General features: G+C 33.2%; 1 protein-coding gene across 2 annotated transcripts in view; it reads left to right on the top strand.

Moving 5' to 3' along the window:
- VMP1 (vacuole membrane protein 1) overlaps positions 1–27,936 on the top strand; it is a 121,309-nt gene that overhangs the window by 65,819 nt on the left and 27,554 nt on the right. For both annotated transcript variants that reach the window (XM_074223570.1, XM_074223571.1), the window contains exons 7-8: positions 12,218–12,298; positions 15,748–15,864. In XM_074223570.1, the coding sequence (XP_074079671.1) occupies positions 12,218–12,298; positions 15,748–15,864 (198 nt within the window). The remainder of the gene's footprint in view (positions 1–12,217; positions 12,299–15,747; positions 15,865–27,936) is intronic.

Below are 27,936 nucleotides of genomic sequence, written 5' to 3'. Positions count from 1 at the left end.
ACTGCTGGACAAAGAAAGACTTGATATTTCAGACAGCCTACTAAATGGGTGGCCACTGGGAGACTTGTCTGTACATTGTACATTCCTGAAGTCTGAGGCATACAATTGTTTCTACATGTGCATTTCCATTTTTAACCCTGTTATCCTGGGCCAGAATGTGGTAACTTAAAAACAAAATCTAGTGGATTTTAAACTCTGTAGTTATATTTTAAAACTTCCTAGTTTTGAATGATAAATTTAGATAGCAGGAGTGACAAGAGAATGTAAATAAGTAGTCATTGTGGAAATGAATTCATTCCTTTTTATGGGAAAGAGCATGCCAAAATAATTGGAATTAATAAATAAGATGTTTTAAATGTTTTAGTCTATATGCTCATTGAATTTGCAAATGGCTAAATTAAAAGAGCATTTATGTGTTATATGATAGTGATATAAAAGTAGGCATTAAATTATGCTTTTTAAAAAGGCATCAAAAAGGTTAATACATGCATGGTATTAACAAAGAAGACATTGTGAATAAAAATATTAAGAAAAAATTTTCTTGGTGGGTTGCTTTAGACATTGGTAACTAAATAGAAGAGTTTTATACTTGCTTTGTTCTATTCATTTCCACGCCTGTTTACAGATATGGAAAAAATAAGCATTGGGTTACCTTTGTTAAACCTAATTTAGAGAAGTTTTTCAGGTTTATGTTTCAAGCACCTTTTGTAAAATGAATTTAGAGAGGCCTCCTTTACTGAAACTTGAACAAACCAACTCATGTACCTCCTGTGTGTTCTCATTCTTGGATCGTCAAATGAGTAATACACTAAATGCAGGCTCACTCACTGTTAGTGTAGATCTTTTATTTTACATTGAGGGTTAAGTGTCCCAAGTGTCCTGTCACAGGAGTCAAATTTAAAGTAAGACAATTGCAGTAGATGTTCAGCAGAAACAGTTATTAAAAAACAAACACAGTTCATACCTTAATTATATAAGATGCTTAATCTTTCAAAATGGTTACTCTTATGTTCAAATTTTTGGAAAGAAGTCTTCAATAATTCTTTATTGGAGAAATAAACTTAACAGTACAAAACAAGAATACTCATGCTGTGTTGTACTTTATAACCATCTGTCCATCCACGTATGTATTCTGTATCACAGGCCCCAAGAAATGACTTGTCATGGTTATCTGTCCCATTTCAATATCAGAGGTTAGGTACCCCAAATATTCCAGTCTCCTTCAATTAGCCTTCATTTTCTCAATCACATTATGCCTTTCTCTGCATCTTTGTCAGTTCTATTATATCTTTGGTGAATTACAGTGACCAAAATACAGAGCTTTCCAGATGCAGATACACTTTCTTGCCTATTATTTTGACTTTTTTAGAACATCAAACTGATGTTTCAGGAAACTATCTTATAGTCCTTATTTTAGGTCTTAATTGATTCCTTGTAATCATCATCCACATAACATTATGTGTGTGTGTGTGTGTGTGTGTGTGTGTATGATTGGAATTATTTTCTCCTGAGAACATTGCCTTACCACTTTTCTATTAATCTCTGTAGTTTCTTAAGAGTTAATATGTCATGCATATGGAAATTTCATTGTGTACAAAGTTGATTGTTTATAAATAAGATCCTAACAGTGATCCTTAAGAAATACCAAAATTTATACTTATTCACTTAAAAAAGTTTCCATTTATCCCAATTTTCCATTACCTTTCTCTAATGGAGTTTCCTATCCATGACAAAACAGTTGACCAATTCCCATAATGACTCAATTATAGTAACCTTTGATATTTCTTTCAAGTTTGTCACTAATCTTTTAACTTGTTCTTTCTCACAAAGTAACTATTGTATCTTGTGTTTTTAGGGTCTTACAAATTCAACTACTTCATTTTGGGTTCAAAAAATCAATCAGAAAAACAGAAATTTAGTAATGTTAAATTGTGAGTAAAGGATTTTAAAAAAACACAGAACATGAGTTTAAAAAAAAATTAGATCTGCTAAAGTATATGAAAGTCTTTCTGCTCCCACAGAAAATCTTTTGCTTTATCTGGAAAAGAAAATACATTTATTTTTTTCACATTCCTTTTTAAATGTTAATTCTATTAGGTCTTGTATACTGAGACTTTTTTTTTCATAAAGCATCAGGTAATCATTACTGATAACCCTGGGCAAGAGAAACATTGATATTTTATATAGTCTTAAGAGATGAGTTGCTGATCATGATTTCTTTACAAATACAATGCAAACCTACCTTCTATTGGAAACCTTATATTGTAATAAAATGACTACTACAGTAAAAAGATATCTAAGCACCCACCAGATTTAATGATGATAAATTTGGATTATCTTATATGTCTAGAGTTGGGGTAGATTTTTTGGGTTAAGTGCCCAAAGTCAGATAGGTAAAGCATCAAAGAAGTATGATTCAAATTTAGGTGCTTTGCTTTCAGGGACTTTTTGTTTATTGTGTGATCACAGTTATATATGGATGATGTGGCGAGAACTCTGAGCCTAAAATCAGGAAGTCCTGAGTTCAAATGTGGCCTCACACATTTCTTAGCTATGTAACCCTGGGCAGATCTTATAACCTGTTTGCCTGCTCATCAAGTACAAAATGAAAGTAATAATTACACCTAACTCATAGAGTTATTGTGAAGATCAAGGGACTTAATTTTTGTAAATTGCTTTAACACAGTGTTGGTTCATAGAAGGTGCTGTAGAAATGCTCATTGCTTTCCTTCTTTTATGATCAGACATAGACCTCTTTATTGTTTTCTTTTAAATTTATTTATTTTTGGCATTGTTTGATTTTTTTTTAAATTTTGAGTTCCAAATTTCTTCCCTCCAGCCCCTCTACAGCCATAGAGAAGACAAAAAATATATCACTTGTACATGTGAAATCACATAAAACATATCTCTATATTAACTATGTTGCCAAAAAAGGCAAGAAAAATAAAATTTTAAAATTATTTTTTAATTTGTACTCAGTTCATTACAGAGTTCAAAAACATCTGGAGGTGGATAACATTTTTCATCAGGAGTCCTACAGAATTGCCTTAGTTAATTGTATCCAGAGTATCTAAGTCTTTCACTGATGGTCATTGTTTCAGTATTGCTATTATTATATAAAATAATCTCCTGTTTCTACTCAACTCACTTGTCCTTTAACTCTTCTCATTTTTTTGTGAAACCATCCTGCTCATCATTTCTTATAGCACAATAGTATTTTATCATACTATAGCCATTCTCCAAATAATGGGCCTTTTTTTAATTCTTTGCCTGCTACTCTAAATATTTTAGTACATGTAGTAGGTCCTTTTCCCTTTTCTTCAGTCTCTGGGATGCAAACACAATACTAGTTTTACTGAATTAAAGAGAATGCAAGTTTTTTAGAGGCTTTAGGGTTTAGTTCTAACTTGTTTTCCAGAATGGTTAAACCAGTTCACAACTCTACCAATTAGTGCATTACTATCCCAGTTTTTCTGTATCCCCACACATGTTTGTTATTTTCCTTTCTCTCATTTTAGCTTGTCTGATAAATGTCAGGAAGTACTTCAGAGTTGTTTTAATTTGCATTTCTCCAGTCAATACTTATTTAGAACATTTTGATTTTGACTATTGAGTCATTTTTTTCTTCTGAAAACTGTCTGTTCATGTCTTTTGACCATTTATCAATTGGAAAATGGCTCCTATTTTTATAATTTTGATTTGATTCCCTACTTGTTTGAGATATGAAGCCTTTATCAGAAATCTACTGTAAAATTCTTTCCCCAGTAACCTGCTTTCCTTCTAATTTTGGTTGCATTGGTTATGTTTGAGAATTTCACGTATTCAAAATTACTCATTTTACTTCCCATGTTCCTCTTTATATCTCCTATTGGATTATAAACACTTTCTTTATTCATAGATAACAATTTCCATGCTCTCCTAATTTTTTTTAGGTGTTTTTTTTTTTTGCAAGGCAAATGAGGTTAAGTGGCTTGCCAAAGGCCACACAGCTAGGTAATTAAGTGTCTGAGACTGGATTTGAACCCAGGTACTCCTGACTCCAAGGCCAGTGCTTTATCCACTACGCCACCTAGCTGCTCCCATGTTCTCCTAATGTAAAAGAAGAGCTGTTTTAACCAAAGAAGTCTTCAGTCCTTATTTCCAAGATAGCTAAAAGATACATATCTGGTGTATTAGATTTAATATTTGACACTTTAGGTGTAAGTAGCTTTATTTAAGTATCAAGATTAACCACCCAAGAACCAGTATTTAGGGAAAAGAAGAAAACTCTTTTATAAAATGCAGTGAACTCAAGGATTTAATAAGCATTTGATATTTACTGCTTCTCCTGCTTTGATTCTTTCCTTGATTTAAATGTTTTCATCATATAAATTTTGTGGAATAAAACATTTTTAATATTTAGAAACTCAAGTTTCTTCAGTTGGACATTTCTGTTCCTTATGAACACTGACTGAAAAGTCTTCTAATCAGATATATTATTACAGTCAATGTCACATTGTATACATATATATATATATATTCTTCTCCTTCCATCTTTTTCTTCTTTTTTTATTAAGAGGAAAGGATTTTGAAAATGACTTTCAGTGGAATTTTGTTATAAAAAACCCTTTTTTCAATGGAATTTATTGAGCCTACATTTTTAAAATTCCTTTTTTCCTGTGAAATTATATCCTTCAGATATGAGAAATGTCACCATCCACTGATGATATGGAATCTATCTGGATATTCATCTATTACTGAATCACATTATCACAAACACCCTGTTGTGGCAGAACAGTGAAATCTATTGCCCACAGAGAGTTAAACTTTTTTCTCGATTTAATTCTTGGGAAAGTAAAAGAGTCTATTTAGGGGGCATATCTCACAATAGTTCTTTGTGGGGATTATTTGACAGGGATGCCAGATTGCCAGCCACTAAGATAACTGTCTTCAGATATTAGAAAGTATATGTGAATCAGAAAATCCATCAGAATTTGTTTTTAGGCTTATTGTTACAACTTAAATTTATTGTCTATATTACTCTACTACCAAATTCTTTAATACAATCATGTAATAAGTGAAGTAAGATTCATGTTTAAAATTCTTACAAAACATAATTTCTGCCTATCTCAATTTCAATTACTTGGATATTTGTGAGCAGTTATTTTACCCTATACATTGAGTAGATTTTTGAATTTATCTATAATTAATTAATTCTTGATTTGAAAAAAAATATTTCCAAAATAATGCTGCTAACCATTTATTTCTGAAATGCAGTAATATTAAAGTTATTTTCTATAACTTTTGTATTATTTTGATTGAAACTAATGTTCCTATTAAAGTAATATCAAAGTTACTCCTTTTAAAGTGTTTGAAAATTTGTGCTCCGGCTTATTAATTTGTAAACGTCAAATAATTTTAATCAGTAATATGAAAACTGATGGCATTTAAAACAGCCTCAATTTCTTTCCATGATTTGTTGCATAATTCAGTTTCTAATTGTTTTCATTTTTATATGCAGACTAATAAGTTCTAAACTATTTTTCATAAAATGACTTCAGAACTCTCTATCTTCTGCACATTTTGGCCATATACTTTTTATAATCAATTAATAATGTCTGGCATTGTACCAGTTTGTCCTTACTATTTGCCATTGCCATTAATTAAAATTATTGATTATTTTGCCCAGAAAAGATCTAGCACCTGTTCTCCAGACAGTGCTGACTTAGCAGCAGAAGAATCATTGTGTATTAGAGAAAGACAGATAACCCCCCCCAAAAAAAAATATTGACCATCAACATTCTCTCTCTAACCTTTGAGTGTTTCAAGTTGTCCCTGACTTAGGAAATCGGTGCATAAATAGAATTGACCAGAAATCATTTGAACAAGATCAGGGATTGCTTGATGCTTTCAAAACAGTTTCATTGTTCAGAGCCATTGTAAAAATGTAAGAGCTTGACATCAGTATTTTGTAATATGGAAAATTATTCTTTCAATTATTCAAATAACTCAAATAATATAATTTGAAATGCAGAAATTATATTTTGCAAGAATAATTTTAAACAAATGGCATAATGAATCTTCTATTATACATTATTTTGTTAATGAATTTGACTGGTTGGAGAATAGTATGGATGAAATGACATATAGATATATCCTTAGTATAAAAACAAATTCCTCATCCTAATTTTTGGGAAAAGAAAAAGTATTATGTTAATCATAGCTTTACACATATTTATAGTCCTCTTTTTCTGCAGTAAGCTTATGATGTAGGTAATCTGATTTGTTACCCATTTTATGGATGAAGTATCTCAATGAAGTTAAGTTAAGTGAACAATTGGGGATTGAACCCAAGGTCTCATTTTTCCCATCTATAATAATAAAGGGGCTAAATGTGATGATCAAAGGTTTCCTTTGCGCTCTTATTCATATGACCTTTCTAGTCTAGTATTTTTCCTACCATACTGTAAAGTCTAAATGTTTTGTGAAGTTAATGACATGAACTTTAAAATGTGGGGATAAAAAAAAAGAATGAATTAAGTTCTATGAAGATTTCTTGAAAATAACCAAGAAAATTCATTGTGATAAAATAGGACCCAAATTGACTTGGTAGGAAGTTATTTTCTAAAAATGGTTCAATTAAAAAGATTTTCCCAAAACTTACTTATTTTCTGTAACATTTCAGTATTAAGTAAATCTTTGTTTTGTTTTTGCAAGGCAGTGGGGTTAAGTGACTTGCCTAAAGTCACACAGCTAGGTAATTATTAAGTGTCTGAGGCCAGATTTGAACTCAGGTACTCCTGACTTAAAGGCCAGCGCTCTGTCCACTGTGCTACCTAGCTGCCCCAGTATTGAGTAAATCTTAATTAAAAAGGTTTTTTCCCCCTTTCAAAGAAATACCCAAACACTAGCTTCATAATAATTTTGATGCTCATTTTTACTTATTTGACCATAAATCTATTTCTGCCTTTTCTGGGCAAAATAATCAATAATTTTAATTAATTACAGTGGCAAGTAGGACAAACTGGTACAATGCCAGGCAGAATTAATTGATTATAAAAAGCATACGGTCATTTTGTTCGTATAAGACAAAAATACCATTCAAAATGTCTGACTACTTCCTAATTATGTATTCCTAATTCAGAGTTGTTCTATATGGCAAATTTTAAATGTGGAATGGAATTGCTTTGTTTAAAGTAATATTCCAAATCTTCAGATTTTACTTCTATGACATTTGTCATCAGTCCTTGAAATCTGATGATTAATAGTAAGCTTTTATAATAATTTTCCTCAGTCTGTCTTCTTATAATCACTGAAAGTATGTTTCTGTAATGCCCCACCCTTAAAATCTGAAGCATGGTGGCATGGAGGGAAAAGTATAGGGGAAAATGAATCATAGTCAAATAAGAAGATGAAAAGAAAGACTAGAATGATAATGTTGACTGGGGGAGAGGGATAATTTGTTTACATGTAAGAAACAATTTTGGGTTCTATAAATCATTTAAAAGGGGGTAGGAATTGCTAACTATTAAAAATTGCATCATTAAATATTACTTTCCTCTTAGGCATATGAATTGTGAAATAGTTAAAGTTGTGAAACTGATTTATGCATCCTGAGAAATGAAACTATTTTAGAAACTTTTTTAAAAATGCCCAATTTTTGAAGAATTGGGGAATACAATTGAGGAAGTAATCAATTTGAATTTGCTACACTGGTCCTTTAGAATGCTAAAACTATAAATAAGGTTAAACTCATTCCAACTAAATATTTTTGATATTATTGTTTTAAATAATGTGATTATTATGATTTAAATGCTATTTAACATAGATACTATTATCCTTTATTCCTTAGCTTATTTAATTCGAAAAGCATGTAGTGCCACTAGGTGATAACAATGGCTAGAGTTCTGGCCCTGGAATCAGGAGGACCTGAGTTCAAATTTGAACTCAGATACTTGATACTTAACTAGGTCTGTGACCATGGGGAAAGTCACTTTAACTCCACTGCCATGCAAAAACAAAAAATACTCAAAAAGCATGTATATATATTTAAAATAATAATTTTTTTATCATTAGAGAAACGAGACTAATAAGATTATGTTCATGGATAGGAAATGCTTCTCTAGAAATTAGCACTATAAGAAATGTAATACAAGGGCTACCAAAATGTGCAGAAGATAAAGAGTTCTGAAGTCATTTTATGAAAAATAGTTTAGAACTTATTAGTCTGCATATAAAAATAAAGTACAGTATTTATGCAATAAGAAAAATGTTTTCAGTAAAGGTATTTTAATTTTAAATATTTCATCAAAGTAAATATGCTTTTGAAAATGAAATTGACTTTTGACTTGTGGGAATTAATGGCATGTTCATCCAGAACCTTCTGACAAGAAGGTTACTAAAATAAGTTTGAATGAAACAATAAAAATTTGCTTGTTACATTTATGAGCAAGTATTTTTACTGTATTAAAATCTTTTGGTGTTGATACAAATAATATGATGCTTCACAAAGCCCTTGACCATATAGTATTCCAACAACTTCTCAGTTATGATTAGAATTTTCCTCAAGTTCTAAATTGATACAATTATATGGAAGAAAAAAAGAATAAAAAGAATAAAATTTTGCAAATGTTTTAAGGTACATATGCTTCTAGTGGTCACTTGCTTTTTTTATGAAAATTGTACAGCTTTTACAATGTTACATAAAAGTGCTCTTCCATTGATTAGAATGCAAATATAACTTTAGATCTGAGAACATTATGATAAATGTATGAAAAAGGTATAGGAACTGAAAGTCACAGTATATGTATTTAGTATATGTTAAATACATAACAAAATTTATAAAATCCCTTTAGCAGGTCCCCCTCCTAGCCCTTTCCTTTTAAAACTAAATGACTCCATTAAAAAGCCACTTAACTTTCTTTAAAAGAAATGTCAACTTTAAAAAAAGCAAGAGGCAAAATATTTCTATCTAGGTTGACTTGGAGCTCTGGTTTGATTTTTTTTTTTATTCTCAACCAAAATTATTTTTTCTTTAAAAAACATCATTACCCCATTTTTATTTTTAAAAATAACTGTCTCCTCTTCTAAAAGAGCCACCTTCCTCATAATCAAAAAAAAAGAGTATAAAAGCCATTCAGCAAAAGTAACTGGTACATAAGCCATGTCCAACATGTGCAAATTTCCTTGCCTGTAGTTCCCCATCTTTTACAAAGAAGGGAAAGAGATTAATTGGAAAATTTTATGGCATAGTAATCATAATCAAGAGTATATTCAAAGGGACAAGGATTCTATTTCTCTTTGTGATCCTTTTATTTCTGTTAAGTCAAAAGACGATTATGCACCTAAAAAAGTAACTTACTTTATTGAAGAATTTTCTTTCTTGTGTATATTTTTTAATCCCTGAATAAAAGAGTATTTGTGGAATTAAATATGTTTAATCTTGTAGGTGTCTGGATGACTGATTGTTATATGCTAGTTAATGGGCATAGTCATTGCTTGTCATATAATTTAAATAAATGTGATCATGAAAAAATGTCATCAGTTGAAAAGTGCTAATGTCATCCCTCCCAGGCAAAGGATATTGAATTTTGTGAAATGATTGTTCTTTGCTTTTATTCAAGAATTCTTGGAGGTTGTGAGAGGGATGGAGGAAGAATCTTCTCTCTTATTTATATATGTATATATTGAAAAATAAATACTGTAATAAAAGAAAGTATTTCCAAATGTGCCTAAATGAAAAAGCTAAAATAGAAACTGTGTTTTGTAAAATGGGAATTTTATGAAAAACCTTTTCTACCACTTAAATCATTTGTCATCACAAGTGCATCTATCATAAATTACTTTCAAGGAATGTAAATAAGAAAGGCATTTCTCAAAATGTATACTTTTAGTTAATGGTTAAAATTCAGTAGTTGTATTTGGTAACTATGAAATATACCTCATCAAAATATTATCTCTTTCTGTTACTAATTTAAATCAGAATAAATTTAGCCTTTCTAGGAAATACCAGTATATACTGACAAGCATAAAAATGTGAATTTTTAAAAAAGTATATCAAAAGATACTTTTTTATTTGTAGAAATATTTTTTTAAAAAATCTTTTTAAGATTAAAGTGTTCAACTGAAACTTTCTAATATACAGTTTTATCTGAAACCTGAGAAGTCAAGAGGAAAATATCTTTGCTACTTGATAATGCAGTATTATTTAGAAAAATATATATTTATTTTTGAACCTTTTTGTAATAACTTCATTGCTTTATTTTAGAATTTTTTAATAATTCATTTCCTTTAAAATTCATCAATTTAAGCAGCTTATAGATTTAATATAAATTTGTTTTGTTACTGTGAATCCACTAAACATTGACATGTTGAAATAATGATTTTAATTTTATTGTATTTTTGAGAAAATATAAGTATGATAAAAACTTATGGATTGAATACATGTCAAAAAAGGACATCTTTATTCTAATAGAAAAGGTGATTTGTTTTCCTCTCTTAGAAATAAATCACAAACGTCAAAACTAAACTGAAAAATTAAGCTAATGATTAACTTTTAGAGGCTCTAATTTGGGACGGAAAGTGTTTATTCTTTATTGAACAGCAGTTTCAGAGAATAGTTTAAATTCTCTTTGATTCTCTAACTACCATCAAAAGAGCAGAAGGACTAGTTTCTGCTTCTATTATTGTGGTGATTTCTTTACAAATATATGCAGTTGTAATTCTACAAAGTTTTTTTACTCAGAATTGTTATCTAATTAAATCTTCATATAAATGTAAGCTTCATAGGTATATATGGTAATTTTTTGTTTTCTTTTAAAGCTTTGGGAAAATGTTTTCCATTTCTGAATACTCTGTCTTACCTAAATATTTTGTTTGTTGTCTTTATTAGAAACATATATGGAAAAATGAGCTATTAAGTCTACTTTTTAAAAAAATCAATTTTATTCTTATAAATACAAATTCTGCTGTGGAAGTAGAAAGTTTTTGACACCCCTATCTATAAGCAGTAAAAAATATGGGCATGAAGTTTATATTTTATTCATTAATCTTTTTGTATTTCAAGTCTTATTGTGAAATTTTTAAAATTTAATTTTAACACCCCAGTGAACCACTGAGTCTCTGCTGTACTTTTTCTTAAAACATTCCATATAATTACAATATATTGGTATAGGCACTTTGTCCTTTATCAGATTCTAGCTGGAAATTTTTAAAGTAAGTTTTTCTGATCATTGTTCCTGATGGATGGAATTCAGACACCCTGCTTCGTGTGGTTTGGGATTGCTGTCTGCCTTCCTTGATCTGACCAGTTGAAATATGTCAGTCATTGAGTCCTAGTAGATTACAATCTTTGTTAGATTGTTGGACCCCAAGGGGCAAAGTATTCTTTAATCATTTATAAGATTGATGACACAATAAAATTTTTCATGTATTAACCAATCTTTTTTTCTTTGATATTACTTATTCTTTTTAAAGTGGGTTTCTAAACAGCAGATAAAAAATAATTAGAATTGTATGATGTTTTATTGTTAAATCAGATTAACAAAAACCTGAAAATGTACACATGGTAAGTAGTTTGAGATTTTGATGTGATGCATTCATTTATATCTCTAACTACCTATCAGCAGAAGTGACTTTTTCTGAGATTCTAGGGAAACCTATAATTTTTTTTTTTTGCAAGGCAAATGGGGTTAAGTGGCTTGCCCAAGGCCACACAGCTAGGTAATTATTAAGTGTCTGAGACCAGCTTTGAACCCAGGTACTCCTGACTCCAGGGCCAGTGCTTTATACACTGCACCACCTAGCCACCCTGAAACCTATAATTTTTAACCTAGTTAGGAGAAACATAAATAAATAAAAATGTCTGATGAGTTGTATTTCCAAAATAGTGAAATCCTGAATTTGATATATATCAAAAAAAGTATACTAAAACCTAGTGTATAGATAGTTTCTATATAGAATATGATGAATGTTCAGTATAAAAGTTTGACATTACATAAGAGTCCATTTCCAGTCTTTAAACTGTGACTGAAAGTCCTTTTGTGGAGCTTGATTCTTAAAAGGTTTCATTAGATCTTTCTACATTTCCACTGTACAATAACACTTTACTTAGCTTCAAAGTTGAAAGCCAGTTTTTTCCTGACATAGTGTATACCAGATATTATGAGATGATATAGTACATTCAACAGAGTGTTATTTTTTCATGTTATCCATTAATATTAAAAAAAATTTTTTCTAGGACTTTGCATCTCGGGCTAAATTAGCAGTTCAGAACATGGTACAGAAGGTTGGATTTTTTGGAATTTTGGCCTGTGCCTCAGTAAGTGAATTTTATTAAAAATGAGAAATTTCAATAAATTGTGAATTTATGTTTTGATTTCATTTAGCTTTAAAGATATACTCCATAATGAATAGAAATCACTTTTCTTTATGCCTCCAATTCTGCCTTAGTTAATCATTTATCTTCTGTAAATGAGCAGTTTTCTTTGAGGTGAGATGATGTCTTGTTTATTGATTTTTTTGCATTTCATCACAGAATAATGAATTCAGACTTAAAATAACTTGCCTCACTGAGATTGAGTCAAAAATCCATCTTAGGAAGAATTAATAATAACTTTCCTTTAACTAAGTAGTGATTGTTTAGTACTTTCTGTGGAGTTGAATGGATGAACTCTTTTTGCCCATTTTCCATGGTAGAACTAGATCAGTCCAATGAAACTTGTTTTAGGTAGTTAATTACTACCTAATTATTGGGAATGCCTGTAATTGAGAAAGACATGCCCACTGCAAACACAGTAATCATGTAAAATTTAATGGTTTGATTATGTCTTTTTTTTTTTGACTGACAGATTCAACTGGGTATGATACTTTTATAAACAGTAAACATACATATATAGACACATTTGAACCACTAGTTTAGTAAAGGCATGGATTCATTTAGTTCAGTTTGATCCCTAATATTCTTTTAAATTTACAAGGAATTTCCTTACAAGGAATTTCTGTAACATCAATGACCTCAGTACAGTTTTAATTGACCCAACTGTGTTTACTATATTTTTCCCTGCTTTACTTAACCTTTCTTTTTCTTCCATGTGTCACTAGGTCAGGGAGAGAGAAATGTAGTTCTCTATTTGAAAAGAGAAGCAGAGGTTATTAAATCTCTGAGCACTCCATCCCGTTTCCAGCTCTAGATCTGCAATTCTTTATAATGGCTTTAAATTTTATGAATTAACTAGTTCATAGAAGTACATTAAATAATGAATGAACTGACTTATGTTTATCAGTTACTTAAGCAAGTTGTAGATTTTAAGAAATTCCACAAATTAGAACCCTGAAAATTTCACAAAATAAAGCCTTGAAGTTATATCTTCTTTACTGATTCATTTTTATAAAGGGTTTCCATCTTATGAGGCAACTATTACTATTTTCCTTTGTAAGACTGACTGAGAAAATAGCTACAGTTACATTATTTTTAGTCCTGCCAGCTTCCTAAAATTTTCATTTTTCTTATATAATCATCTGCAATATTTATAATTAACTACCTAGTAGTAAAGTAGTAACACTACCTAATTACAGTGAATCAGTAAAATTAGCTTTCTAAACCAGCCATGGAAGTTTTGGAACCTTAGATGATGGCTTATTGTTTCTCACATCTGTCAGTCATCTCTCATCTTCTGTGACTAGACTGCACTTCTTCTGACCCCTGCTCCTTCAAATCCCTAGCATCCTTTAAGGCTCAGCTCAAGTACTGCCTTCCCTCCCAAATTGTCTTGTATCTGTTTTATATAAATCTTTTAGCTTATATGTTGTCTCTTCTCCCTCAATTTTAAATTCCTTAAGGATAAGGACTTTTAAAGGTTGGCATTATATCACCAGTTGTCTAGTACTGAGTCTCATATACATATTAAGACCTTGTAAAGTGTTATTTTTCTGTTTATTCAGTATCAGTTTTTCCTCCCATTACTTAGTGAAGATGTAAACATATTTGAGCTTCAAATAAACATGAGTTCTGCTAATTACTTTAGTCAACACCTAAATCAAAAGAAATAAAAGACCTAGAGATTCAAATGTAACTTTATAAATTTTCTAAAATCTAATTTTCTTTTATATTTTTAGTTATTGATACTAGGAGGATAAGAAGCATAGATGCCCAGCAGTTAATTATTTGACCATAACTCCTCATCCAAAGTAGAGACCATCTGTGTGAATACTGTGAAATTCTAATTATGACTTTTTTATTTTTTGAAAATCATATCTTGTATTTTTAAAATTCATCTTAGCTAACAAAATGAAGGGGAAAATGGAAGTAGGAAAAATGTACAGGTTTTTATAGGGAGTACAGTACAGTTGGAATAAGATTTATTTAGGGATCACAAGACTTTATTCTCATAAGTTATAACACTTATTAGCCATGACCTTGGAAAAAAGTCTTTGAATCTTTTTAGACCTCAGTTTCCTTATAAAGATGAAAAATAATGGACTAGATAAATTCCAAAGCCTTTTCTATGTCATACATTCAGATTCTGACTCTGATTCAATGGTGTGAAGCTTTGAACACTAAAAAAAAAGAAATCCTTTATAAATTTTAGTATTAATAAAATATTTGAATTGTAGTATAGTTGTACTGTACTTTTGAAAAAACCTGTTCAGTCATCTTTTTATTATATCATTTGACTCTATTCTGCTTATATTTTAGAAAAGAATTACTTAATTTCACCAACTTTCCAGTGGTTAATACTATAATCAATGGGTTAGTAAGTGTCTCAAATGGAAAAAGTTATCAAAAACTGTTTGTGATTTCTATTCTGATATGATAACATCTTTTAGCATTCCCGAAATTTGGGGATATTTGAGAAAAGTATTGCATGTGATCAGTCTTTTTTGGGAACAGTCTATTCAAGATATAACTGACATTATGCACTGTAATATTATTTGACTAATTGTATTATAAATATTGTATTTGTAAAATATATTGTAAAATACTGTAAAATATATCCTGTATCTGTAAGATTCACAGAACTGAAATAAGTAGTTTTGAAACTAAAAAAAAATCAGTAAATTCATCTCTTAAAAAATTTTTGTTTATTTAAGACAGTGGGGTTATAAGTGACTTGCCCAAGTCACCCAGCTAGGAGATTATTAAGTGTCTTAGGCTGGATTTGAATTCAGGTCCTTCTGACTCCTAGGCTGGCTTTGTATCCACTGCACCATCTAGCTGCCCTGTAAATTCATCTCTTGTTACATTTTTTGAATAGGTATATTATCATCCCCAAAAGATATAGATATCTACCAAGTCATATTCTTACTTGGGGCTAAAGATGTTACTACTCTGGCCATAATAGAAAATTTTTTTTAGAATCCTACTTTATTGTTCATCTAATTTATACCTTTAAAGTAAGATTAAGCTGATGAATTCATCAAATAACAGTAAGATGGAAGTGGATTGTTAGGGATCCTATGACTTTATTCAGTGCCAGTCTGATGAAGTAGAAGTTCTAGGTTCTCAAAAAGGATAGCCTTTTATGAAACTGTAATAAGTTAAGATAAAAGTACTAGATGGTACACAGAAGAGATAGCACAATTATAATATAAAATGAATTAATTTCTCTCATCTACATTTTAGAAGACAAAACTTTGGGAAATGAGGATATTAATGGGACAGATTTTGAAGTATAAAGAGATTACCAATAATTAGTACATGCTTTTTTGGTTATTTTAGTTGAGTGGGCTTTTTACTTTTATCATTTTTCCCCCATTCTTCCTTCTTAGATTCCAAATCCTCTGTTTGATCTAGCAGGAATAACATGTGGACACTTCCTTGTGCCCTTTTGGACCTTCTTTGGTGCAACCCTTATTGGGAAAGCAGTAGTTAAGATGCACATCCAGGTGAGTATATTGTCTCTTAATCCATAAGACCAAACAGAATCATGAAATGTATTTCCCCAATTCCTTATTGTGATCTAGTATTATATCTTCTGATGAACAATAGTTGACTTAGGAATTTTAAGGTACTCTAAAAGAAAGTAAATTTCTAGAAGGTTTCTCTCATTTAAAAAAAAAACTACTCCCATTCTTTTCCCCCTAGTTTAGATCTCAGCTCCTAATACCACTGCAAGTCATAGTGATTAAGTCATCTATCTACCTAGAATTTTTAGCGATTTGGAAATGTTTCACTAGGGGCCATGGATGTTATGTTAGGGATAAGTTTGCCAGACATAAACTTAAGAGAATATTTTCTTTCAGTGACATTCATTTTCTTACATATACTGTATTTAGCATTTCCTGACATAGTACCAAAGTCCTTTTACTGAAAACCAGCCAGGTGTTAGTGTTGAGGAGAATGGGGAAGAAGAAGCTACCAATTGAACCAGAAGATGTGGCCTATGATTAGAGAAGTGAGAATCTACTTAACTGCTAACCTAAAGCTAGTATTAAATTGAAGTTAGAAGTAAAGGCTCTAGGGAGAGGTTGAGGAGGGTAGGAAAGAAAGAATTAAAAAAAGGGACAGGACAGTGGATAAGAACTGATAGAAGAGGAGAATAGAGGACATTAGAAATGACTGTAGAAATAAAGTTAGATGTGGGAGGGAGGTAGAAAAGTAGAGAGGATTTCTCATATTAATTTAGTCTGCCTTCTCTGCAACTCCTCTTTTTAAATGTATACCTTTCATTAGAATTTCTACAAGCAAAACTCATTTAATCCATATAACATTTTTAAACACTTACTCCATGTAAGGCTCTGAAATAGAAAGACAACAATAAAAAAATTGCTAGACCACAGGGAACTTTCACTTAGGAATTCAGGACATTAATCAGTAAATAAAGGTAATTTGATGAGTTAGAGAACCCTTAAAAATGAGGAGGTTAAGAGGAGGACTCACAGCAGTAGTATCTGAATTGAATCTTGAAGGAAGATATAGATTCTAGAAGACAGAAATAATGATGGAGTATGTTCCAAATCTGGGGGAAATGGCTTCTGAAAAATCACATAGATATAAGAGAGGAAATGTTGAGCTCACAGTAGAACTGGTCAAACTCAACTGAACTGTTTGTACATTACCCACAAAATTCCCATATGTAGCCAGAATCAGCTTGAACTGTGATTGGAAAATATTTAACAGACTAAAATACAATAATAAAACATAGATAATGTTAATTCATGGTTTTCTGAGTTAAAATGCAAACAACAAGAAATTGTTTCTATTGAGTTTAATGCCATTGTTCTAGACTGCCTAGTATTTTTATTTATTTGTTTGTTTATTTATTTAGTTGTTTTGGTGAGGGCTGGTAGCTTCAAATAAGACTCAAAAGCTAAGTTAGGAATTTATCCTGGGAGAAGCCCCATATGTCATATGTATGTACTCAGTGAGAACAGTCCTTTAGTGATAACTCAAAAGCTAATTTACCCCATAGTGAATCTGGGAGGGCCTTCATCCGGAGATTATCCCTTATTGTCAATTGGAGCATTCTTATTGGAAAGAACATCATGAATACCATGAATCACCATTAAGTTGTTAGTGAACACTCATCCCTTCTTGTTCGTCAGGAAAAACCATATTAATGCAATCAATGTAGTAAATCCTTCAGGCAACAATCATCCTTTATCTTCCATCAGAGAATTCATACTGGAGAGAAATGCTTTCACTGTAATAAATGTGGAAAAGGTCTCATACAAAATACAGAGCTTATTAGAAGAAAATTCATTAGGGGTGGCTAGGCACAGTGGATAGAGCACCGGCCCTGGAGTCAGGAGTACCTGAGTTCAAATCCGGTCTCAGACACTTAACAATTACCTAGCTGTGTGACCTTGGGCAAGCCACTTAACCCCATTGCCTTGCAAAAACCTTTAAAATAAAAAAGAAGAAAATTTATTCTAGGGAGAATTACTCCCAGGTAATTCTACAAAATAAACATAATCCTGCAGATATTCTAAACATCATAAAAGGCAAATAATTACCAAGAAAATAATAAGTAATGAAATAAATTAACCCTCATTTAGAGACTATTTTTAAAAGATGAAATAAGTCTGACATACAGAATGCAATAAGGAAATGAGTCATTATCAAGACATAAAGAATACAAGGAGATAAAACTGATTAGAATTTAAACAGCTAGAGTAAAAGTGAAGGAATAGAACTAAAACAACATAAACTGAATCTCATTAACATCCCTTCAAATTTTGTGGGACAAAAATTACAGAATAGGCGAGTACATAAATGAGAACAAGAGAGGTAGAGGACAGAGAAAAAAGAGTGATATACCTTTATCAAGTCCATGGGTGAAAAGGAGAGGCATTACTACTACAATACACCCTCCAGTAGGATCTCAGCAAGAAGGTCTATAGGAGAATAAAAGAGACTACTTAAGGAAGGGATTGAAATTAGGGCAGTGTTTCAACCCACCAATAAGGAGGAGAGTACTACTAAAGAACACTTATGTGGGAGAAGATGTGATGGAGATGGGAACCTTATGATGGATATAACCTAAAGGGAATTAATATAGTGGGAGACTATCTTGAGTGTTTTGCTGCTATGGATAATATGAGAGAAAAGGATATATATATATTAATTGTTTGAGGCACCTGGCACCCATAGTGGACTAGAGATGAGATGACATAACCAATGGAAAGAAAACATAATGGGGAAGACAGGAAATAGAATTAAACTACATAGGGACACAGGTTATTTTCTCCCATGGGGCACTGCTTCTGTGTTGTTCCACATGAATTGAAACCTACAAATTGTGATGCACAACCTAATAAAAGAGATCATGGACATCCTATAGAGCTATAACATAGAAATTACTACAGAGTTTCAACAGGATACTTTAGAAGATTTAACTCCATGAGAAAACAGAGAGAGATATAAATGAAGAAATAGGCTAGAAGTCAAAGATGAAGAAGTGAAGAGAACAATGGTAAGAAATTCATCTTTAGGAAAAAGTCACAGCAAAAGATGGCGACATGAAGGGATCAAGTCTTAAGAGCTCTCTGATAAAAACTCATAAACTAAGGATTCTAACTAAACTTTCGAGAGACAGAACCCACAAAGGGACCCAGTGAGGCAGTTCTCCTACTCAAGGTAACCTGGAAAAGAGCAGAAAGGCTCTGCTCCCTGGGGTTGGAGGGGTGGCCCACCAGCCCACCAGAGCCAAAGAACTTCAGTCTCAGCCCCAGGGCACTGGGAGCCTCAGCTCACAGCAGCGGGGGAGTCTCCTGAGCTGCACCCTGGGGAGCACCGGCACAAAGTGGGGGAACAGCAGGGGACCTCTGCCAGAGCAAGCACGTGGAGCCCAGCCCTCAGGGCACACAGCCAGCAGCCTGGTCTTTCGGCAGCCTAGACCCTGAAAGCAGGAGCCCCCAGGGCATGAGCCGATTGAGCTGAGGGAGGGGAGTGAAGACAGACTGCAGAGCTTTGTCCTCTGACCCTGGAACAGGACTCTGGAGCTCTGACCACATTCAGATCCTGATTGCAGTCTAGGACCCCCCATAGAACAGCAGAGGCCCCCCCCCCCCCCACTTGGCCCTGTGGCAGAGGGGGTCGCTTATGGTCATTCACAGAACAAGAGGGAGGACAGAACCTCACACACTGAGACCCTTGTGCCCCAAAAGCTCAGGAAGCACCCCCAAAAAACTGGCTTAGGCTGGGAAAATGAATAAGCAAAGAAATAAGAGGAAGACCATTGAAAAATATTTTGCAAATGAGCCCAAGAAGGATCAAAATACTCAGTCTGAAGATGAGGAAGCACAAGCTCCTGCATCTAAAGACTCCAAGAAAAACAGAAATTGGGCTCAGGCTATGATAGAGCTCAAAAAAGACTTTGAAAATCAAATGAGGGAGTTGGAAGAAAAACTGGGAAAAGAAAGGAGAGAGATGCAGGAAAAACATGAAAATGAAGTCAGCAGCTTAGTCAAGGAAATCCAAAAAAATGCTGAAGAAAATAGCATGCTAAAAACTAGCTTAGGTCAAATGGATAAAACAGTTCAAAAAGTTATTGAGGAGAAGAATGCTTTAAAAAGCAAAATTGGCCAGATGGAAAAAGAGATAAAAAAACTCTCTGAGGAGAATAAATCCTTCAGACAAAGAATAGAATTCAGGGAGATTGATGAATTTACCAGAAATCAGGAATCAATACTTCAAAACCAAAAAAAATGAAAAATTAGAAAAAAATGTGAAATATCTCATTGAAAAAACAACTGATATGGAAAACAGACTTAGGAAAGAGAATTTGAAAATTATTGGAATACCTGAAAGTCATGATCAGGAAAAGAGCCTTGACATCATTTTCAAAGAATTACTACAGGAAAATTGCCCTGATATTCTAGAAGCAGAGGGCAAAATAGAAATGGAGAGAATCCACCAATCCCCCCAGAGAAAGAGATCCCAAAAAACCAACCCCTAGGAATATTATAGCCAAGTTCCAGAACTCCCAAGTCAAAGAGAAAATATTACAAGCAGCCAGAAGGACACAGTTCAAATATCGTGGAGTTGCAGTCAGGATCACACAGGACCTAGCAGCAACTATATTGGAAGCTCTTAGGGCTTGGAATATAATATACCAAGAATCAACTACCCAGCAAAAATGAATGTCCTCTTCCAGGGAAAAAGATGGACTTTCAATGAACCAGGGGAATTTCAAAGGTTCCTTTTTGAATGGCCAGAGCTGAACAGAAGGTTTGATCTTCAGATACAGGACTCAGGTGAAGCATGAAGATTGGAGGAGAGGGGGGGAAATATGAGGGACTTAATGAGGATGAACTGCATGTATAGAAAAATGATACTGATAATATTCATATGAACCATCTCAGTTAATAGAGCAGGTAGAGGGAGCTTTTATAGTTGAAGCACAGGAGAAAGCTGAATTTGAAGATAAAATATGGTGTAAAAATGGAGTCAATAGGGAAAAAAAGGGAAATGGAAAGGGAGAAAGAAAAAGGAGAGGGGGAATAGTCCAAGATATTTCACATAAGAAGATTTTTTTTTATCACAATGAGCTATTGCAATGATATGGAAGGGGGGAGGCAAGGGGGAATGAGGGAACCTTTGCTTTCATCAGAGATGGCTAGGAGAGGAAACAGCAAATACACTCAATGGGGTATAGACATCTGGAGTAAGAAGAAAGGGGGAGCAGGGGGAAGGGGTGGGGATGTGAATAAAGGAGGAGAGGATGGACCATGGGGGGACAGTGTTCAGATATAACACATTTTCTCCTTTACTTCTTGCAAGGGGCTGGGATTGGATGGCCTGCCCAGGACCATAGGGCCAGGTGGATTCTGGGCCTAAGGGGTGGTATGGGGGCTCAGGGCTTCTTGGCCCCAGGACAAGGGATCTGTCTGCTGCGCCACTCAGAGACCCTACAGCAGAGTCAGAGTGAAAGGAGAGAGAAAATATAGTACACAGTAGTGGAGAAATAAGAAAGGAGGGAGTTGCGATCAGGAATGGCAACGTTGGAAAAATATGGAAGTAACTTTTGTGATGGACTTATCATAAAGAATGTGATCCACTCACGACAGAGTTGATGGTGTTGGAACAAAGACTGAAGCACATTTTTTGTTATTATTTGGGGGAGGGTGCAGGGCAAGTGGGGCTGGGTGGCCTGCCTGGAGCCACATAGCAGAATGATCTTTGGGTGTCTGAGGCCGGATTCGGACCCAGGTGCTCCTGGCTCAAGGGCCAGTGCTCTGTCTGCCACCCAGCCACCCCTACTATTTATTACTATTTTATTTTATTTTGGGTCTTTTTTTTTTCTTTCTTCTTTTTGGTTTTTGCAGGGCAGTGGGGATCGGGTGGCTTGCATGTCACATGGCTGGGTGATTATTGGGTTTACGAGGCTGGATATGGACTCAGGTGCTCGTGGCTCCAGGGCTGGTGCTTCGTCCATTGCGCCACCTGGCCATACCTACAATTATTACTATAATATTTTTTTAATTTTAATTTTTTTCTCTCCCCTTTACTTTTTCACCCAAGCAAGTCTATCTATATTCATGGGGGGAGGGGTATTTTGTTCACTTGTAAACAAGTATGTTTTATTAATGTAAAAAAAATTTGTATGAAATGAGAATAAAAAACAAAAAAAAATTAAAAAATAAATGTTGGGAGGGAGAAGAGTAAGGGGATTTTGAACTACCACTTACTTAACCTAAGGTGGTACAGGGCAAGAGTGTAGAAATAGATATCTAAATAGCCTCAGAAAAAGAAATAAACTCACAATCTAAGAGAAATATGAGTAGAGGCTCATATTGGTACCTATGGAAATAGGATTGTATTAAAGTAGTTGAAGCAACACTGATCCAAGTGATAAGGTACTTTAAAGAGGAAAGAGATCAAAACAGTCTTTTTTTGAAAAAGTGCTAGAGAAGCAAATAAAGGAATACGTAAACCTAACATATCTTTAAATGTGAATGGAAAGAAAAAATCCAATAAAATGAGAGTAAAGGATTGAATAAAAAAAAAAAACACAGTTCCAAAACTACTGCTGACAGAAAACAGAGCTAACAGGCATAGACATTCATTGAATCAAAATGAGAGACTGAAATAAAATTTATATAACACGTCAATCAATAAGTATTTATTAAGTACCCCCGAAAAACCATAAATTTTAATTAAATAACAAATAAGCATAATCAAGAAAATTAAATTAACATGGTGATCATATCAAAAAGCTATGTCTCTTGAGTATCTGTAATAATGTAGGTATCATAATTTCATTTTCTAGAAATGTGGTTTATTTACTTCATTGATCAGATTTCAGTATTGTTCTTGTATAAATTGATTTCTATTTCTACTGAAGTTCATACTACCCAGGATTGTCAGAAATTGCCTTTTTTTTGTCATTTCTCATGATAAAATAATATTCAATTACATTGATATACCACATCCTCTTCATACCTTTAATTAAAGTTTTTTTCCCTTTTCATTCACCCTCAGATATTAGGACATTGCTGATGAAAATTCTCATTTAGGCAACATCCTCCCTCTTCCTCATCCTCCATGTTGAGTTTGTTGTATTTCTAGGTCAATTTTTATGTTTACCTTTTTTTGTTTTAAATAATAATGAGGTTCCAGAGATACTGGTCCCATAGCTGTTATTTGGAGCAAGACACTTCATCTCTTACTCTAGGTAATTTCTTTTTTTTTTCAATTAAATAAAAAAGAAAAAATCACCATGTACACAGCAGAATATGCTAGGATTCAATGTAAAGCAATAAATTTCCATGAAAAAACGTATATAATAAATACTACATATTGAGTTCAGAACTGTCCATCTTTTCTTTGCATCCTTGTAGATTTTCTTTTGTTTTCTGTGTGTGTGTACTTTTTACTTTATTTCCACCCCCCTTTCCCCTTCCCCCTCTACCCTCAGGTTAAAATTAAGTGTAGTTATGTGTGCATGTATATCTAAATATCCGTCAATATTTGGACCTTACTAGCTGTGTGACCTTGGGCAAGTTTCATCCTAATTACCTTACATCCAGAATCATCTTCGCTTTTCCTGATATATATATCTGGCCACTGGACCCAGATGCCTCTGGAGGAGAAAATGAGTGGTGACTTAGCACAGCACCCTCTTACTCAAATCCAGTTTACATGCTTATCATGGTATCAGCTCCTTGATGTCAGGGTTTTCTTTAAGAACAGAGGACAGGGGCGGCTAGGTGGTGCAGTGGATAAAGCACCAGCCCTGGAGTCAGGAGTACCTGGGTTCAAATCCTGTCTCAGACACTTAATAATTACCTAGCTGTGTGGCCTTGGGCAAGCCACTTAACCCCATTTGCCTTGCAAAAAAAAAAAAAAGAACAGAGGACAAACATCATTATCACCATCATCATCATATATTTAATTTATTCATACATTCACATATAGATATCTATAATTACAAACATATACATACGCATGCATGTTGTAAGATTGTACTATGAATATTTCCATCTGATCTCTTTGACTCTGTAGGTAGATAGCATCTTCTGGCAAATCTTTGCATATTTTTCTAAATTCACCAGTTCCTCATTTCCTAGACCACAGCCACCTTCCAGTCTTACACTATCTCATTATTTTAAATATGATTAATATGACTGACATTAGTATAGTTTCCCTATTTTTCTCTTTTGATTAAATTTATTTTAGCTTTAACTTTGAGATCATGCTTACCACCCATTTATATATTTGTTTATTTTAAGTTTTTGCAAGGCAATGGGGTTAAGTGGCTTGCCCAAGGCCACACAGCTAGGTAATTATTAAGTGTCTGAGACCGGATTTGAACCCAGGTACTCCTGACTCCAGGGCTGGTGCTTTATCCACTACGCCCCTGTTTTTTTTTTTCTTTAGAAAGATTTTATTAATTTTGAGTTTTACAATTTTTCCCCCATTCTTGCTTCCTCCCCCACCCCCCACAGAAGGCATTCTGTTACTCTTTACATTGTTTCCATGGTATATATTGATCTCGGTTGAATCTCACCCTGTTTTTATCTCTCTTTACCTCCTCTCTTTTACTTCTACCCACTACCTATTCTTTAACCTACCCCTCCTCCAAGAATAAATTTCTTATCCTCTCCCTTCAAACTATCCCCTTGCCCTCTTGTATCTATCTGAATTTAGAAGGTTTTTTTATACCCTTACTAATATATATGATCTTCCATCTTTATCCCATTCCCATTAATCTATATTCCCTTTTATACTCCCATTATCTTATTCCCTCATCCTCTTATTTTTAGATTTAAATACTTTTCCCGTATCCTCTTTACCCTTATTTCTTTCTGAATTAAAAGACTTTTATATTCGTGTGTGTGTGTGTGTGTGTGTGTGTGTGTGTGTGTTTTATTCCCTCTTTAACAGTTTCCCAATGAGATTAGGGTTCTAGAACTATCATTCTTCTTTCCCCATCTAATTCCTGTGTATCTCTTCTTCCCCTCACACCTCATTTGTTTGAGAAAATTACTCTTAAAAAATAAAGAGAAAATTTCTCCTTTTACTTTTTCTTATACTATTTTCCTTTTTAGAATCTCATCATACTCAGCTCTACCTCAGTTACTTATAACAACTGTAGACATATGGTTTACATTTCCAAGTATAAAAAGTATATATTTTGTCCTTATTGACTCCCTTGTAATTAGTTTTTTTTTTTTTTGTAATTAGTTTTTGATGTTACCTTATTTTTGTCTTGGATCTCATATGATCTTTCTTTTAAGTTCTTGTTATTTTTGTAACAAAATCCGGAAAGTGTCAATTCCTTGAATGTCTTTTTTTTTTTAATTTAGAATTATACCTAATTGTGCTGGATGTGATATTTTTGACCACAATCCCAATTCTTTCAGTCTTCTAAATACAGTCTGCAATAGTTTTAGTGTAGCTACTGCTAGGTCTATGTACTGCCATTTTTTAATTATTTTTTTCCTTTTGCTCATAATATTTTCTCCTTAACTTGGTGGTTTCAGACTTTGGCTATGATATTTCTATAGATTTTCATTCTAGGGTCTCTTTCAGATGGTGATCAGTAGATTTCTTTCTATTTCTACTTTCCCTCTTTATACTAAAACTTCAGATTAATTTTATTTCTTATATTTTTGTATCAAGATTTTTTTTATCATAACTTTTCTGGTAGTACAATTATGCCTATGCTTTCTTGATCTGTTCTTCAGGTTAGTTTTTCTTATGAGATGTTTTCATTCATTATATTTTTTCTTATTATTTCTTGGTCTCTTATAACTTCATTGACTTTCTCTTATCCAAGTCTAATCTTCAAGGAATATTTTCTTGTTTAAGATTCTTGATCTCCTTTAATAGTTGATTGATTTAGGGCGGCTAGGTGGCACAGTGGATAGAACACTGCAGTGCCTTGGAGTCAGGAGTACCTGGGTTCAAATCTGGCCTCAGACACTTAATAATTACCTAGTCATGTAGCCTTGGGCAAGCCACTTAACCCCATTGCCTTGCAAAAAAACTAAAAAAAAAAAGTTGATTTTTATTTTCATAATTTTCTGTTTTTTCTTGGATTATTCCTCAAGCTCTCTTATTTGACTTTTAAAGTTTTGAGTTCTTCTCTGAATTCTTTTTGGGCAGGTAATCATTTGATGTTGTTCTTTGGAGTAAGAGAGTCTTCTTTTGCTTCACTAGCTTTCTCTGATGATGAACCTGGTTTTCTCTATTCCCCATACTTAACTATCTGTGGTTGAATTCTTTCTCCATTGACTGCTCATTTTTTTCAATAGGTTGCTATTATAAATCATCTCTAGTCCTGGGATATAAGGCATGGTGCAGGGCCCAGCCTCTGTACTTCTTTCCTTCTCTAAGTCACAGCTGGAGAACTCTGGCACTGTGTGCTGGAAGTGCTCTGAGAACCCTCCAGTGGCTATAACCATCATTTCTCCTCTCTGGCCTGGAACTGAATCCAAGCACATGTCTCTCCTGTGCTTGCCCACCACTTCTTCATTCGCTGGATAAGTGCTGACTCCTTCTTGCCCAGATCATGTCTCAGCAGCAGAGCTGGAATCTCTTGTCCCTCAGTCTTCCCCCCTCAGATCCCTGACTTCCCACACTGTCCGGGGGTGAAGGTTCCTGTGAAAGGCTGAGGCTACCCACCAAACTTGCAGTTGTTTCAGCAGAGCTAGCCTGGAAGTATTCTGCACTCTGGCTGAATCTCAGTCCTGGGTCTTCCTTCAGATCTTCTCTGGTTGTCTCAGGAGGACCACCCTTCTGCCCCAACTCTTATTCATTTGTGCTGCCCTGTGTTCACCTTGAGGTGCTATTTTGTCTTGTCTGTGGAGGAACTCCTCTGCCATCTTCCCAGAATTCTTAGCTACAGACATTTTCTCTGTCTGTCAACTATTCTAGAACACTCTCCTTCAGCCATTTCATCTTACTACCTTCTACTTTAGTTGCCATCTAAAACTCAATTTTCTGTTGGAAGCTCTTCGAACACATCTTAATTCTAGTACCCTCCCCTTTGAAATTATTTTCAATTTTTCCAGAATATAACTTATTAGTATATATTTGCATGTTGTCTCTTCCATTAGACTGTGAGCTCCCTTAAGAGAAAAGAATGTTCTGTTTTGTTTGTTTTTTTTTTTTATCTTCAGTGCTTATCTTACTGCCTGGCACACAGCAAACAATGTTTGTTGATTGGTTGAATCTGTTCTTTTCATCAGAAATGTTTGAAAGTTCAGTAGTCCATTAAAGGACAATTTTTTTCTTCTATATGATTATAACCAGTTTCACAAGCTAAGTTATGATTGGTTGTAAGCCTTTATCTTTTTCCTTTTGGAATTTTATATTATAATATTTCTTGCATTTAGTAGAATCTATCAGGTCTTGTGTGATGCTGACTATAGTTCTTGGTCCTTTCTGGATGCTTCAGAATTTTTTCTTTGATATGAGAGCTCTAGATTTTGGTAATGATATTCTAAGTTCTTTTCCTTTAGGGTTTTCTTCAGGAGATAATTCTTTTCTTCACCTGTTGATTAAGTTAAATCCAAGCAGTTTGGTTTATGACTTCTTAGAATATAAGTTATTTTTTTCTAATTATGTTTTTCAGGAAGTTCATTAATTACTAAATTATCAGTAGATTTCTTTTCCAAGTCATTTTTAATCAGTTATCTCATATTTTCTTTTTTCTCCCATCTTTTCATTTTGTTTTAAAATTTCTTGCTTTCTCATAGAATGATTAATGTGTTTTGTCCATTCTCATTTTCAAGGAATTTGTTACTTGGGTGGGGTTTAAAGCTTTCTCTTTATTCTTCCAGTTATTTCTGTCAGAAATTTTATTTCATTTTTTTTTGCATCATGCTTTATTTTTCTTAAGAATTTACACAGTCTTTGTGGAAATTTCATTTTTTTCCTTGGAATCTCTATTTGTAATTGTTACAGAGCTAATACTTTTTTGGATATCTATAAAGGTACAATAATTTTTTATACTGATTGAAAGTTCTCTTTGGTTTATTCATCTTGTCAGTTTTAGTTGCCCAATT

The sequence above is a fragment of the Macrotis lagotis genome, chromosome 2 (genome assembly GCF_037893015.1).
Source record: "Macrotis lagotis isolate mMagLag1 chromosome 2, bilby.v1.9.chrom.fasta, whole genome shotgun sequence".
Taxonomy (NCBI): domain Eukaryota; kingdom Metazoa; phylum Chordata; class Mammalia; order Peramelemorphia; family Peramelidae; genus Macrotis; species Macrotis lagotis.
The sequence above is the reverse complement of the archived record's forward strand: the minus strand, read 5'-3'. Positions and strand labels throughout refer to the sequence as shown.